The sequence below is a fragment of the Pantherophis guttatus genome, chromosome 7, assembly GCF_059756535.1.
Source record: "Pantherophis guttatus breed Tessera chromosome 7, ASM5975653v1, whole genome shotgun sequence".
Classification (NCBI taxonomy): domain Eukaryota; kingdom Metazoa; phylum Chordata; class Lepidosauria; order Squamata; family Colubridae; genus Pantherophis; species Pantherophis guttatus.
In genome coordinates this window covers 66,801,336-66,815,932 of record NC_142069.1, presented here as the reverse complement: position 1 = coordinate 66,815,932, position 14,597 = coordinate 66,801,336, and the positions used below count along the sequence as shown (strand labels likewise).

General features: G+C 35.8%; 1 protein-coding gene across 1 annotated transcript in view; it reads left to right on the top strand.

Moving 5' to 3' along the window:
- CTTNBP2 (cortactin binding protein 2) overlaps positions 1-14,597 on the top strand; it is a 118,502-nt gene that overhangs the window by 41,546 nt on the left and 62,359 nt on the right. Inside the window, exon 3 of the mRNA XM_034431039.3 lies at positions 6,086-6,310. Within this exon, the coding sequence (XP_034286930.2) occupies positions 6,086-6,310 (225 nt within the window). The remainder of the gene's footprint in view (positions 1-6,085; positions 6,311-14,597) is intronic.

Genomic DNA, 14,597 nt, shown 5'->3' with positions numbered 1-14,597 from the left:
ATGAAGCTTCTTGTACAGATTTTATATCTGTCACTTGGTATACGGTAATTCAAACATGATATGCAGATTAGATTAATGGCTTCTCTAGGACCTACACTATCAATGGTCAGTTCAAATGATAATATTTCTGAGTTAGAGTTTAAGAGTACAGTTTATTTTATGTGGATTATCAATATGGTTCACTGTATATCAGGCTCTTCCTGATTTTTAAGTGCTGCCATCTATTATTTTTTAATTATTTCTTTTGTTCTACATGTTTTTACTGACCATCGGGAATCTCTTAAATACATTTGACCAATCATGTCATTTTATAGGGTTAATTACTTTATCCATGTCTTCTTGGATGTTAATCTCAAAAACAATTTTCAAATAATGTCTTACATGTATTAATTTAAATGAAAATGTCTATCTGATCTGGCTAAATTGAGAAATATACAGTTGTTAGCTAGTTGTTTTTAAGTATACAATTTTGGTTGCAGGAAATGTTTTTTTTTTTTCTTTTAATTTATATGCCACCCTTCTCCGGAGACTCAGGGCGGCTTACAATACGTTAAGCAATAGCCTTCATACTTTTGTATATTTATACAAAGTCAGTTTATTGCCCCCACAATCTGGGTCTTCATTTCACCTACCTTTGAAAGGATGGAAGGCTGAGTCAACCTTGAGCCTGGTGAGATTTGAACTTGCAGTAATTGCAAGCAGCAGATGTTAATAACAGTGTTTAGTCCACTGTATTACAGGCTCTTACTTGCAGGGTATAATATTCATTTGAAATGTGTATAGAATATTAGCTGAGGTAATGGACAAAGAAAACAACCTTGGTGCAGCCAAAATAATTTATTGAAAGTTTGACAGATTCTGTTAGAAAGTTGGTTGATAAAGCATACTAGATAATAAAAAATTGCAAGCTTTACTGATTCATGATTGAAATGCTGGTATTACATTTAAAATACATTTTTTAATTTTTGAATCTTGTTATTGATCATTGCTTATTGTGAATTTCTTTAAATACAGTTTCCTTTGGGAAACAGTTGCATTTAAACTAAAATCTAATCTGAGTTGGGACTTTTCATTTCTCTAAGGACAAAGGTTGTGGATGTATGATTTTAAAAATACAAAATCAACATTAAAAAAGAATTTTTAAAGAAGTATAACCTGATTTTTCTTAGTATTTCTTTAAAAAAGCAAACTTTTTGAATAGAGGAGGTTTCCTTGGCAACCACTATTCCAGCTAATTCTCCAGTGATATCATAATTGTATATGTAGCAATATTCTGTTACTATGGAAACAAATGTGATAAAACATCTGTATTTGTAGAACTGTAGAACAGTGTTGCCAATGAAAGAGGGAAAACAGCTGAAAAGTATGCATTTTTCCTTTTTTCTAATGCTTTTGATGTCATGAAAAATGAATATCCTTGAACAACAAGTAAAAACAGTTTATTCATGATCAAAATTCCTATAAAATCACATATTTCAGAATCAAATATTTAGAGCAAATAAATTGGCATTGTATGTATTTGTATAATATAATCTCTGGAAAATGGTCTCTGGTTTTCAGCTATTACAAAGAGAAATACTGAAATCTAGTATTGGTTCTCTTGGACTCACATTTTCTTCAGAAATTTAGTTCCTAGTCATTCTTCCTTTATAACTATGCCTCGTCTGAAATCTCAGTTTGATCCTGAATTGTAGGGTAAGAACAAGATGGAGATGAAGAAGTTTTTCTCATTTTTTTGCCTGTTCAAAGTCTGGATCTTCTCACAGCTTGTTCCTAATAATTTTAAATATGTGTTAGGCTACGATTTCCAAGGAATTTGACTTAAACAATCAATGCTAAAATATTGTTTGGAGAATAAGTAAGTGCAATACTGGTAGCAATAGGAGGGAGGCAGACCTCCATAAAAATAGTCCTTGGTTAGCAACCATTCATTCAGCAACTGCAAAATTATGACAGCATTCAATTAGGAGAATTATGACCAGACCTTGAAGTGGTTGCAGTGTTCCATAGTCACAAGATAGCAATTCTGGCACTTGGGAACCATTGTGCAATTACAATGGTCACAGCATCCCACAGTCATATGATCTGCTGGCTTTTGACAAGCAAAGTCAATGGGGAAGCCAGCAATAATGTAACATAATGCTTAAGGATCACATCTGGAATTATTGTAAGTTGGCATGGTCATGATTATTCGCTTTATGATTGTATTGCTTCATGATGGAGTTGTCAATCCCAATCAAGATTATTAATTTATATGTGTGAGGCTGATGAAATGCAAATGTAAGAAGAAATGTAAATTTCTTTGTTTGCAAAATTTCTTTCAAACATTAAAGATGTTCTGCTCTGAAATGTTTTTCACAAATATGTTTTAGAGCCGTGGTGGCACAGTGGTTAGATTGCAGTACAGCAGGCTATTTCTGCTGACTGCCGGCTGACTGCAATTTGGCAATTCAAACCTTACCAGGCTCAAGGTTGACTCAGCCTTCCATCCTTCTGAGGTCAGTAACATGAGGGCCCAGATTGTTGGGGACAATAGGCTGACTCTGTAAACCACTTGGAGAGGGCTGTAAAGCACTGTGAAGAGGTATATAAGTCTAAGTGTTATTGCTATTGCTATTGCTCATGTCACAATAGCATGCTACATTTCTGCTAATTTCATATCTATTTTATTTATATGAAAGATTAGATGCAAGATATATGAGTGGGTTAGTCCTGTCTTCAGATTTTGTGGTGAAGGACAGAGGTTTTTTTTTTTTTTTTAACTTCATTCCATGGGAAACTATTAGTAATGTTGTTCCTAATGCAAAATGGAGAATAAAAAATAAATGATTGTAGAGCTATTCAGAATAGATGTAGGTCAATTTCTTCCAGAAATATCCAAGAATAAAACTTTTCCAAAATAGTACAATTTTGCATTGAGATTCTTGGATAAATAAGATCAGTGAAGGAGCAAATTAGTAGCTGCTGCCCTGCTCCTCATTTTTTCTTTTTGCTCTAAAGGGCAATTATTTACCAAAACTCATATGAACAATATAATGGAAAAAAATATACATATTCAAGTTTATACATGAATTTATCTTTAAGAACTACTGTATATTCTGTGCAGTAAATTTCGTATGTCAGGAAGAGATTAGTCAAATTTTGATGAGTCTTCTAAATATATAATTCTAACTGTATAATTCAGACTTCAGTAAGAAAAATGTATTTCTAGCTGTTTGCTTATTCCATGACTAAAACAACTCTGAAATAGCCAGACTACATAAACAATATACAGTATGTGCTTGTATAATTATAAATGTCAGGACCTTTTGATATAATACGCTACTGTTCTTTCTCTCTTATGGTATTTTTGTCTATTATGTTAGCAACAACATCAATCTGCTTTCTAGTTGATGGGAAACATTTCAAGGTTTTTGAAACACAAGGTGCTTGTGAGTCATGTAAAACTGATTTTTTTTTCTATGGCCAGTCAAAGATACTATTACTATATAAAGACTAACTAAACATGCATTTACTAGAAAATGTTCCTTAAGTTGTTTGCAAGGAAAATGTTTAAGGAAGTTTCCAGTGAGTTCTAAATTGGTATGTTGATCTTGAAGGAAGTATTGGATTTAGACCTTGGCTTCCAAAGAAAAAAACATTTGAGTATTTTTAGGAAGGCAATGAGTTTTTAGAAAACAATCACTCCATTTTTTAAAAATGAAATGTGACGTGCTTTTCATTCCCTGTCTCTGATTGTTAGACTTTTATTCTATGTTTCCTTCGGTAGGTTGAGTTGGTGTAAATAACATTACCCCTTCCAGTTTTCCTCATAACAACCTTGTGAGATAGATTGGGTTGAGAGATAGTGACCTGCCCAAATAATCCACTTTGGCTCAGGATGGAATTGAATTTATTCGGCTGGCACAATTCTTTTCATTTTAGGAAATGTCAAAGAAATATTAAATTTTCTACCATATGTAGGAGGCAAGCATTATGGGTACATATTTCATAAATGCAAATGGCAGATTTTCATGTTAGAGTCATAACAAAACGGCATACTACATGTCTTTTGTTTAGCATTGAAACACTAAACATAATGTTAAGTTGCTTTTCAAGTAAAGGGTAGCTCTTATTTGGTTAATTATACAGTTAATCTTGCAGTAGCCAGAGAAATCCATCTTTGTAGAGTGCGCAGCTCAGGATGTTCCTTGCCAGCTATGTCATCATCTTTATGGCCATGCTAAGACCCCATAGGATGATAGAAAAAGTCTGTGGAAAAGAGTTTGAAGCAATAGAAAAGTGGGAGTATGGACTGGATCTTAGATACCAGAAATTCACTTTTAAATTGCATTTTTAGTGCTTTCTGAAGATCTGGAGAGATTTCCCAAAAATCCAAATATTGCTTATAAACTTCTGATTTTTATTTAAAATCTCACCACGTACAATTGAATTTATTTTTAAAAACTCAGAAGATTGGATTGTTGTGCATGCAATTCTATAGAAGGGAAGTACTTGTGTAAACGTCTTAGATTTAGATCCTAATTACATCTGGTTGAAAATATTAAGAGGATCATATGTATTTTGAATGGTGGAAGCATCTTGGCGGTGGAATGATAGAAGTGAAGATGTCTGCTGCATAGTAGTAGATAAATGAAATAGTTTCTTCCACTTTCTCAACTCTGTGAGACGGGAGGATGAGGATGGTAGACAAATATTTAAAAAAAACATTTTCAGCTATACCTGATTAGCACTCATTTTAAAAGACTTATTTCCTAAGGTTTTCAGAAACCATATATTTTCAGCCAAATGATTTGTGCTAGCCATGACTTGCAGATAAGGTCACAGGACCAATAAAGATGTGAACTGTACTTGACATAGTTTTCTCGCTATACATTGTTATTGTGCCTCCCATACTTGTCACCTCCACTCTTCCCTGACAATATTTCTAAAATGATTTGTGTCTCATCAATATTTTTTCTTATTTGAAATCTGAAACATATACGTATCTCCAGACTGGTGTATTTATCCACCAAAATTTACTTACATGACTTGGAGTATGATGTTTTACTTGCACCAGAAATTGGAGATCTACTGTAGTACTATGTTTTATGCAGACTGATGTTTATTCTCCCTCCTTCTTTCTCTTTCTCTTTCTCTTTCTCTTTCTCTTTCTTTTTCTTTTTCTCTTTCTCTCTCTCTCTCTCTCCCCCTCCCTCTCTCTCTCTCTCACATTAAAAATTGCCCCACTTTGACCTTCTTTGGTATAACAGAAAAATGAAAAACGTTGCCAAGCTTTCAATATTTTCTTATTAAAGCCTTATTAATAGAATTTTGCAGTATTTGCTTGTGACTTCAATTTCCTGACCTGGCCTCCCTTGAAGGGCTCGCATATATTTATATATTGTTTGTTCCACACTGAATGCTACATATCCCAATGGCATTTGATTCCATTTTTTTGAAATTACCAATTTGAGAACAATTATTTTTATATCCATAAGACTGATTAAAAAGCACTGCTGATTCTATTCAACTTAAACATGCCTACCTTGTCTTCATGAATACTCTTAAAAATCTTGGTTCTACAAGGGCACAGGAGTGCAAGTTGTGTAGCACTGACTGGTCAATCTCTCTAATATTAACAAAAAAATCCTTGATTTGCAAAATTTAAAAATGAAGGAAAATAATAAACATTTTTTTGATGAATACAGTACGCAAAAAAACATGTAAATCTATTTGCCCTAGAAGCCAACTGACTTTCATAAGTACTATTTTAACAAAATCTTGAGATTTTTGGCACGTTTTATTGATACTTTTTAAAAAACGTATTTATAAAATAGTGAGTTACTCTCTGTTAATACTTATTTTTTGTGTTACTTGCTATGCTTCAAAAGTGACATGTTATAGAGATAACTGCCACAAAACATACATATTCTAAAAAGTGTTGATTTATTATTAAAGACTCTGAAATTATTTCTAGTCATCTAAACATGATGCAGGATGTGGATTGCTTTACAGCAGCAGGTAAATGTGGTTGTTAAGTCTGTGAATATATAATTCAACTACCATTAATTATTTGTGTTTGTCTCTTAATTTAATATTTCAGGCACGGAGGAAAGAGGTTTTTATCCAGGAACGGTATGGCAGATTTAATCTTAGTGACCCATTTTTGGCTCTGCAGCGAGATTATGAAGCAGGGGCTGGTGTTAAAGAGAAGAAGTCTATCTGTACCAACCCACTCTCTATTTTGGAAGCTGTTATGGCACATTGCAGAAAAATGCAAGAGAGGATGGCAGCTCAGTTGGTTACTGCAGAAAACAGGCAAAAGAAGGTATCCTTTCTATTATTTTCTTTTCTAGGTGCTTATTAGGAAAATAGGAATTTTTTTTACTTATGTCAAAATAGACTACTGTTTTAGTGGTATTAAATGTATTTTATTATTGATGGTGAAATGCTAATAGTAGAATGTAAAATAGTAGGGTGGGAAAAGACCTTGGAGGTCTTCTAGTCCAAACCCCTGTTCAACCAGGAGAACCTATATATTCTAGACAAATGGCAGTCTAGTCTCTTCTTTAAAACCTCCACTAATGGATATATTGCCTTTCCTCCCAGCACTTCAAGGCAGCACATACATTCCACCCTCAAATTCCATCCTCAATGGTTTTCCTGAGAGGAATGACTGGCCCAAAATCTCTACAGTTCAGTAACTCCAATTCTAGTCCAACACCATAATCCTGACTCCACACTTTACTTTCGCTGCCTTTGGCAAGAAGAATTGTTTCGCCTACTATTTGTGGATAGGCAGAAAACAAAAAACTTTACAGGTAGCCCTTGAGTTATGACACAATTGGGAGCAGAATTTCCATTTCTAATTTACAGCTAGGAAGATAATTCTACTGAGATAGAGAACTACTATCATTCACAACTATAGATGGTATATTACAGGTAGTCCTTGATTTACAACCACAATTGAGCCCAAAATTTATGTTGCTGAATAAGGCAGTTTTTAAGTGAATTTTGCCTCATTTAACAACTTTTCTTGCCACAGTTGCTAAGTGAATCACAGCAGTTGTTAAATTAGAAACATGGTTGTTAAGTAAATCTGGCTTCTCCATTGATTTTGCTTGTCAAAAAATTGCAAAATGTGATCACATGACTCTGGGACACTATAATTGTCATAATATGAATCAGTTGCCAAGCATCCAAATTTTAATCACGTGACCATGGAGATGCTGCAATGGTCGTAAGTGTGAAAAACAGTCATAAATCACTTTTTTCAGTGCAGTTATAACTTTGAACGGTCACTAAATGAATTGTTGTAAATTGAGGATTAGCTGTAGTGAATCCTTGCAAGATTTTTCAGATATAATTTTATTGTACAATTCAGCATCCCTACTTAGTAGGTCATACCAGATATACTTCATGTGAAAGACAAGGAGTATCCTTTTTGTGAATATACAGGTAGTACTTACTTACTGAATACTTTGTTAAGTGACTGTTTGATATCAGAATGGTTGAAAAAAGAAAAACATTTATGTTGTGACCCAGGCCCACGTAGTGAATATTAAATACAAAACAGTTCCAAAAAACAAACAGATTTTATTAAAACAGCTGAGAATTAACTCATTCTCAGCTTATTCCAAATTAAATGAAAGCAAAGTTCTCAAAACACCTTCAGTTTATCTCTGACCTTGGGATTATTAGGCAAATTGCCAAAGGCTTTTCTTGGCAACAGTTCAGGAACAGAAGATGCTGACAAGAAAAAAATACATCCAAACATGAAGCAAATCTCTCAACGTTTGTCTTCTGGCAAAGAGGCCAAGAGCTGGTCTTTTAAGCCTCATGGGAGGGGCCAATCATCTCTTGGCCCTACTCCTGAGTCATCCTCTCTGCTTTAGCTGCTCCTGCCTTCTGGCAACTCTTCTCATATGTGCACTAGGAACAGGCTCCTCCTGTTCCTCTGCCTCTCTACTGTCAGCCTCTGGAGGCTCCGAAGTCCGCGCATCACTCCCCGATGGCCCTGGCCCCATCTTTGCCTCCGGTGCAGAGCCCTCATCCGGGCCTTCCCCAGCCTCCAGGTCTGGCCCATGTTCTTCCTCAGCCTCATCACTGTCTGACTCCGCTGCCAGCTCCGCAGGCTGCTGGTGGACCACAACTGTGAGGATTTGTGACAATCCTCACATTTATCACCATTGTAGCTTTGTGGTCATATGGTTGTTATTAGGCACGTCACAACTTTTTTTTTTTTAATTTGATTTATATGCCGCCCTTCTCCGGAGACTCAGGGCGGCTTACAATGCGTTAAGCAATAGCCTTCATACTTTTGGAGGATTTGTGACAATCCTCACATTTATCACCATTGTAGCTTTGTGGTCATATGGTTGTTATTAGGCACGTCACAACTTTTTTTTTTTTAATTTGATTTATATGCCGCCCTTCTCCGGAGACTCAGGGCGGCTTACAATGCGTTAAGCAATAGCCTTCATACTTTTGTATATTTTTACAAAGTCAGCTTATTGCCCCCACAAACTGGGTCCTCATTTTACCTATCTTAGAAAGGATGGAAGGCTGAGTCAACAACTGGCGGACATATATGACAATCACAGCCTCTTACAGTTAAGTGATCACAATTTTTTGTGCTTCACAACTGGCTTCTAATAAGCAGAATTAATGGAGAACATGGAAGTGAAACCGCAAGTTATGATCAAGTGACAATTCAATGATGAAAGTGGAAGTGCAATCATAATTTTGTTGTGGTCATGTGATGTTTTTCTTAAGTGACTTAGATCCTTAGCAATGGAATTGCCAGTTCTAATTTTCACTAATTTTTTATTTTTATTTTTATTTTATTATTCATATTTCTATGCCGCCCACTCTCCGAGGACTCTGGGCAGCTTACACCAAAGACAGTATACTAAATAGCATATTGCCCCCAACAATCTGGGTCCTCATTTTATCCACCTTGGAAGGATGGAAAGCTGAGTCAACCTTGAGCCGATGAGATTTGATCCTGAACTAGCAGTCAGCTGAACTAGCTGCAGTACTGCAGCTAACCACTGCGCCACCTCGGCTCGAAGATTCCCTGTACTTATTGCCTAATATGGGGTGCCGTTCTAGTGCTCTTCAGCTATAAAGGAACAATTCACATTTCCAACTTGTTGCCCTTCAAATGTGTTGGATTACAACTCCAATTAACAACTTTGATTGATTGTTTATATAATTACCAATAAATTACCAATAAATTACCAATTTATCACTCACAAATCCCAACATCATTCATCATTGACTATTAGTGTAAAGCTGATGGTGATACATTCGGACAACCATCGTTTCATGATTTCTGCTCTAAAGCTTAGAAAAATTATTGTTGTAAGTTCCATATCCAGATACCTTTCAACAAAGATGTAGGAAAGCAAAATACCTCAAGGGCAGGGGTGGGTTCTACTTACCTTTACTACCGGTTTGCAACGAGTGCCGTGCGCGCGTGCTCGCTTTGCTTGTGCGCACGTGCTCTGTGCATGCGCAGAAGCATTTTGGTGATGTTGGGGTCGGTGGGCGGGGCCTCCCGCCGGTTTTACTACCAGTTCTATAGAACTGGTGCAAACCGGGAGCAATCCACCACTGCTCAAGAGGTTAAGTTCTGAATTAAAGTTTGGCGTTGGATTTATCAATTCCCATTTTCCTTTCAAAGGGAAAATTAATGCATAAACAGGAAGAAGATCCATTATAGTTTGTGACTGTTCATTTAAGAAACTGAACGTTGAAGAAACTAACATTTTTTAATCTAAGTATTAGAGACATTATCCCTTTCTTTATTCTAATTCTAAGATTCTACCATTATCGAGCTGCTGATGGTTGACAACTCAACATAAGCTCGGTTGTGTGACACCTGAAGCCAAAGCTTTATTCATGTATATTTTGCCAAGTTTCTAAAGATGAGCATGCTTAACACACTATTTTGTATACTTGCAGATAGCTGCATTGCAGTTCTACTAATAAAGCAAACCCTCAGATGGCTAACCAATGAAAAATAACACTTTTTGTGCTTTTTTGAATTAGAGAGACAGAGAGAGAGAGAGAGAGAGAGAGACCATGCATGAGCCAAATAGGGGGTTTCTGAGGTTTGATCTAAACAGGTTAATATTAGGAGTCTTTTATATGAAAGCAGGAAGTTTGAGGATCCTGAGCTAAAAGTTTGATAGGTAAGAAAATGTCCAGAACTTATTAAATCAGTCTTTTCTAACCTGTTTAAAACTGCAGCTACTATGTACATTGATATTATGGAACAGTGGGAATTATATCAAAACATCTGGCATTATCCAGGTTGGCAAGAATTGTCCCTGATGGGATCAGATAGCTAATCAAAATTCTGTATGACAAAAAGGAATAGAATTCATTCATTCATTCATTCATTCTCTCCATCCCTCCCTCCCTCCCTCCCTCCCTCCTTCCTTCCTTCCTCCCATTGATTTGCTGCCTATCTCATTTCAAAGTGATTCTGGGTAGTTTACAGAATTAAAAGCATAAAACCACAAGATAAATATTTCTCAAATGACAAAAATGGAATTACAATCAAATATAAAATAATCCGGTATAAAGATTGTTTTTTGAGGTGGGAGAAACTTCTAATGTAACCAGATTCCTTACATGGATTGCCCCTGTGGCTATGTAGGACACACAGGGAAGAAGCTAATCACCAAATTACATGAGCGAGTGGTTAGATGAGGAGAAGTGATTGTTAGCCTCACATTGCAATGAATAAAAACATGCATTCAATTGCACAGCTACTAAGGTTGTTGGCTGAGTAGTAGAATAAACTCTGGTCCCAGTGACTGACTCAGATTGCATCCTATGTCAAATATTTCTCAATTACTTGCTGGTCTGTAGAATAAACCTTCAGGGCACTTTCCGAATACAGCTGATTTCCATTTTTTTGTACATTTTCAATCAGAATTCTTCCAAATATCTCCCTCCCCCTTGAGGCCCAGAATTTGATCCATAAAATACTGATTCAATCAAACAGAGGATCAAGCAAGTGGCAAGGTTACTTCATGTGTAATGCAAAATATGTATAAGGTAAAATAGAAGAAATGGCCGCTTACCCATTTCACAAACCCACCACTTTCTGTATTGGAATTCACAAATCCACTTTCTGTATTGGAATTCACAAATCCACTTTCTGTATTGGAATTCACAAATCCACTTTCTGTATTGGAATTTCATTTGTGAACATAAGGTGGTATCATATTACAAACACACATTTGTGATCTGTGATCCTTTGGAATATATGTATTTAGTTTAGGCTCAGTACTAAAGGATAACATTGACCCTTGGTTTATGTCTTGTTATTTTTCATATCATTTTCATTCACAACCCAATTACAAGATACATGTAAAAGTGTGTTCAACTCAATCTGTGACATTTTCACAATATAGTATGTTAAAACAAACCACTGAAAAAAAGCAAAACTAAAGTAGATCGATCTAGGTAGCTTATCCCTACAAAGTACAAACACCTTATTAGGGAGTAAGGAATCTTTCCATTTTTCCTTTTGAATTTCATGTTCAAATACATTATTTAAACATTATCAAAAGCTATCTGTCCTCTTTCTTCTTTACCTTACCCAATGGTCTGAGTTGTGTAGTGCAATATGATTTTAATATATTTAAGTGGCTTGCTAGATGCAGGGTAGAAATTTTTGAAGGGTTAGTTTTCTACACCTGAGAAAGTTCACTTTTATTACTCCTAATTGTACTAATGCTGATATCTTTCATCCCATCTTCTGGCTTACAAACATCTGTGAGATGTTGTGAAAATGTCACTCCACAGACCGACCGACAAATCTAGACAGACCCCAGAGATCATGCTGCTGGCACCCTGACTGAAACTTTCATTGGAAGGGCATTATCACATTGGGAGGGAAGGAGGGGGGGAACGGACGACAGGATTCAAAAGGCCTCTTGTTTCCTTCACATGACACCAATAAAAATCTATCCAGTTTCAGTAACTCTCATTTTTTACCTGAAATAATATCCATTGTTCATTAAGAAAAGAATACATATCATTTTTAAGCCCACTTTATAACTTACTATATTATGTATACTCCATTTTTAATTAATTTATGCTATCGAGTTGGTGTTAGCTCTTAGCAACCACATCAATAATTTTTTTACACATGATCTATTCACAGCCACACCTGTCAAGTCTCCTAGCAGTGCATCCATCACTACTCTAATTGAGGTCATCCTCTTAGCTGATCGTCTTCTTTGTTACCTTCTACCTTTTCTTGTATTATAGACTTCTCAAGGGACTCAGGGCTCTTTGCATAATGTGTCCAAAATACAATAATTTGAACCTAGTAATTTGTGCTTCAAGAGAGAATATTGGATTCATTTGTTTTATTATCCATTTTTGGTTGTCAATCCAAATCAGCAGTCTTCTCCAATACCACATACCAAAGCATCAATATTATTTCTATCCTACTTCAAAGTCAAACTTTCTGTTCACCTGGAAACCTAGTGCTAAGAAAATTCTGTTCTTTATAGATACAGACATATGGTATCTGAACAGCTTTTCCAAGGCCTTTATGGCTGCTATACCAAGTGCTAATCTAAGACATCAACCTTTTGGACCTCAGGGACCACTAAATTCATAATTTTAAATCCCACAGACCACTAATATGATTTTTTTAAAAATATAAATAGTATTTAGTGCAATATAAAAATGTAAATAATTTTTCTGTGGACCACCAAAATGTTCTTGTGGACCACCAGTTGGTGACCACTGATCTAAGACATAATGTAAATATATTTTGTCACTTTCTCTGTGTGTTTGTGCATGTATGCATGCATGCAAACAAATCCCTGCACTTTTCTTGAGATTACAGAAGTGATTTGAGAGAGAGAGGGAGAGAGAGAGAGAGAGGGGGAGAGAGAGAGAGAGAGAGAGAGAGAAGCAAGATTACGCAGCTGGTTTCATGCCAATGGCAGAACTAGAATTTAAGATCTTTTGGTTTCTAGCCTGATACCGTAACAACTGCACCAAAATGGTTCTTTTGACATGTGTGTGTGACACATAAAAAGTTGTCTGGAGGGGCAGTTGCACTGCCATGGCTGCTTTCTTTACTTTCTACACCCTATGACACTTCTGTTTAAGATCATCTTCTGAAGATCTTCTCTCCACCAACAGAGGAGTGGGAATGACTACCAAGAGATCTTTTCAGTAGTGCTTCCCAGCTGGCTTGCTTTTTCTATATGGAGCAGGAAGCAGATGAGCCAAAATCCTGCCCTTCATCTCTGGTAGCAACATGCTATAAATGCTCCCCCATGCCAGGGCATTTGTGCTGTTTCTGATTTTATTCTGTTCTAAACTTGTACTAGTAAAATGCTGAATATTTTACTACTTGGTAAGTAAACAAATATATTCATACAATGAACGTTATTTTATTACCGGTAATTAAGTATACTTAATGGAAGGTCCTAGATTCTGGAGCATGAAAGTGGAAGAAAACACTGCTGGTTTTAAAATTTCAAACCCAAGGTGTTTCCTATATCTAAGCATTAGACATTCAAATATATCATAATGTCGATAAATGTTCAATAGAAAGCTTTTGTGATTTGTTATCCCAATGGTGAACATTCTATCCTAAAGGCATTGTCTCCTGAGTAAGGACATGGGATATCTTAAATATGGCTATGTTGAATCTTCAAGTGGTCTCAGATGCACTCTAAAGCATATGCACAGGAAAGTACAGGAATGAGTGTTAAATAATTTAAATACATAAGCCTATGGCTGACAAACATTGTTGTTTTAATTTGATAGCCCTTTTGAGAGAAGTGTAGGATTTATTTCTCTTTGATTATGTGTTTACTCTTGAAAGTTTATTAGAGTCATATTTGGCATTGAATTGAATTCATTGACTTATTTGCTTGTGGGAACAATTACAATGAAATTCGAAAATATAGGGATTACACTGTGCCAGCCAACAAACATGCCTGCCAACTCTAGTTTGTTAGGAAAGGAGCAAGTAAATGTCCTGATTCAGATACCCTTTAAAAAAATCACCAAATAAACTTCTATTTTAGAGAAATAATTTATACCAACAAGATAAGCAAACTGAGTGTTTGAACAATAGGACACCAATATATTTTTTGACAATTTAAATATTGCTGCATCTGAAATCTGTGATACTACTTACTGGATTTGAAGGAGAAATAAAACAGTTCTCTAAGGTTGGAGATAATGTGGAACTTTACCTTTATCTACTGTATTTTAGTTCTTTGCAGACCCAGCAGTGGTCATAATAATGCAATTTTCTACTGAGATTCCCAAGCTTCTCAATGTGAAGCATTGATAAAAATCATAAGAAGATTACAGGTACTGTATGTAGTTCTTGAGTTATGACCATTCATTCAGTGCTCACTCAAAGTTACAGCAGTGCTGAATGAATGGTACTTATACCTAGTCCCTGAAGTTTGTTTATTTATATCTTGGTTTTATCCTATTTTCCCCACAACTATGGGGTGGGGTGGGCTGAGGGAAAGTGAGTGGCCCAAAGTCATCCAGCTGGCTTTCATCTCTATGCAGGACTACAACTCACAGTCTGGTGCTTTAACCAC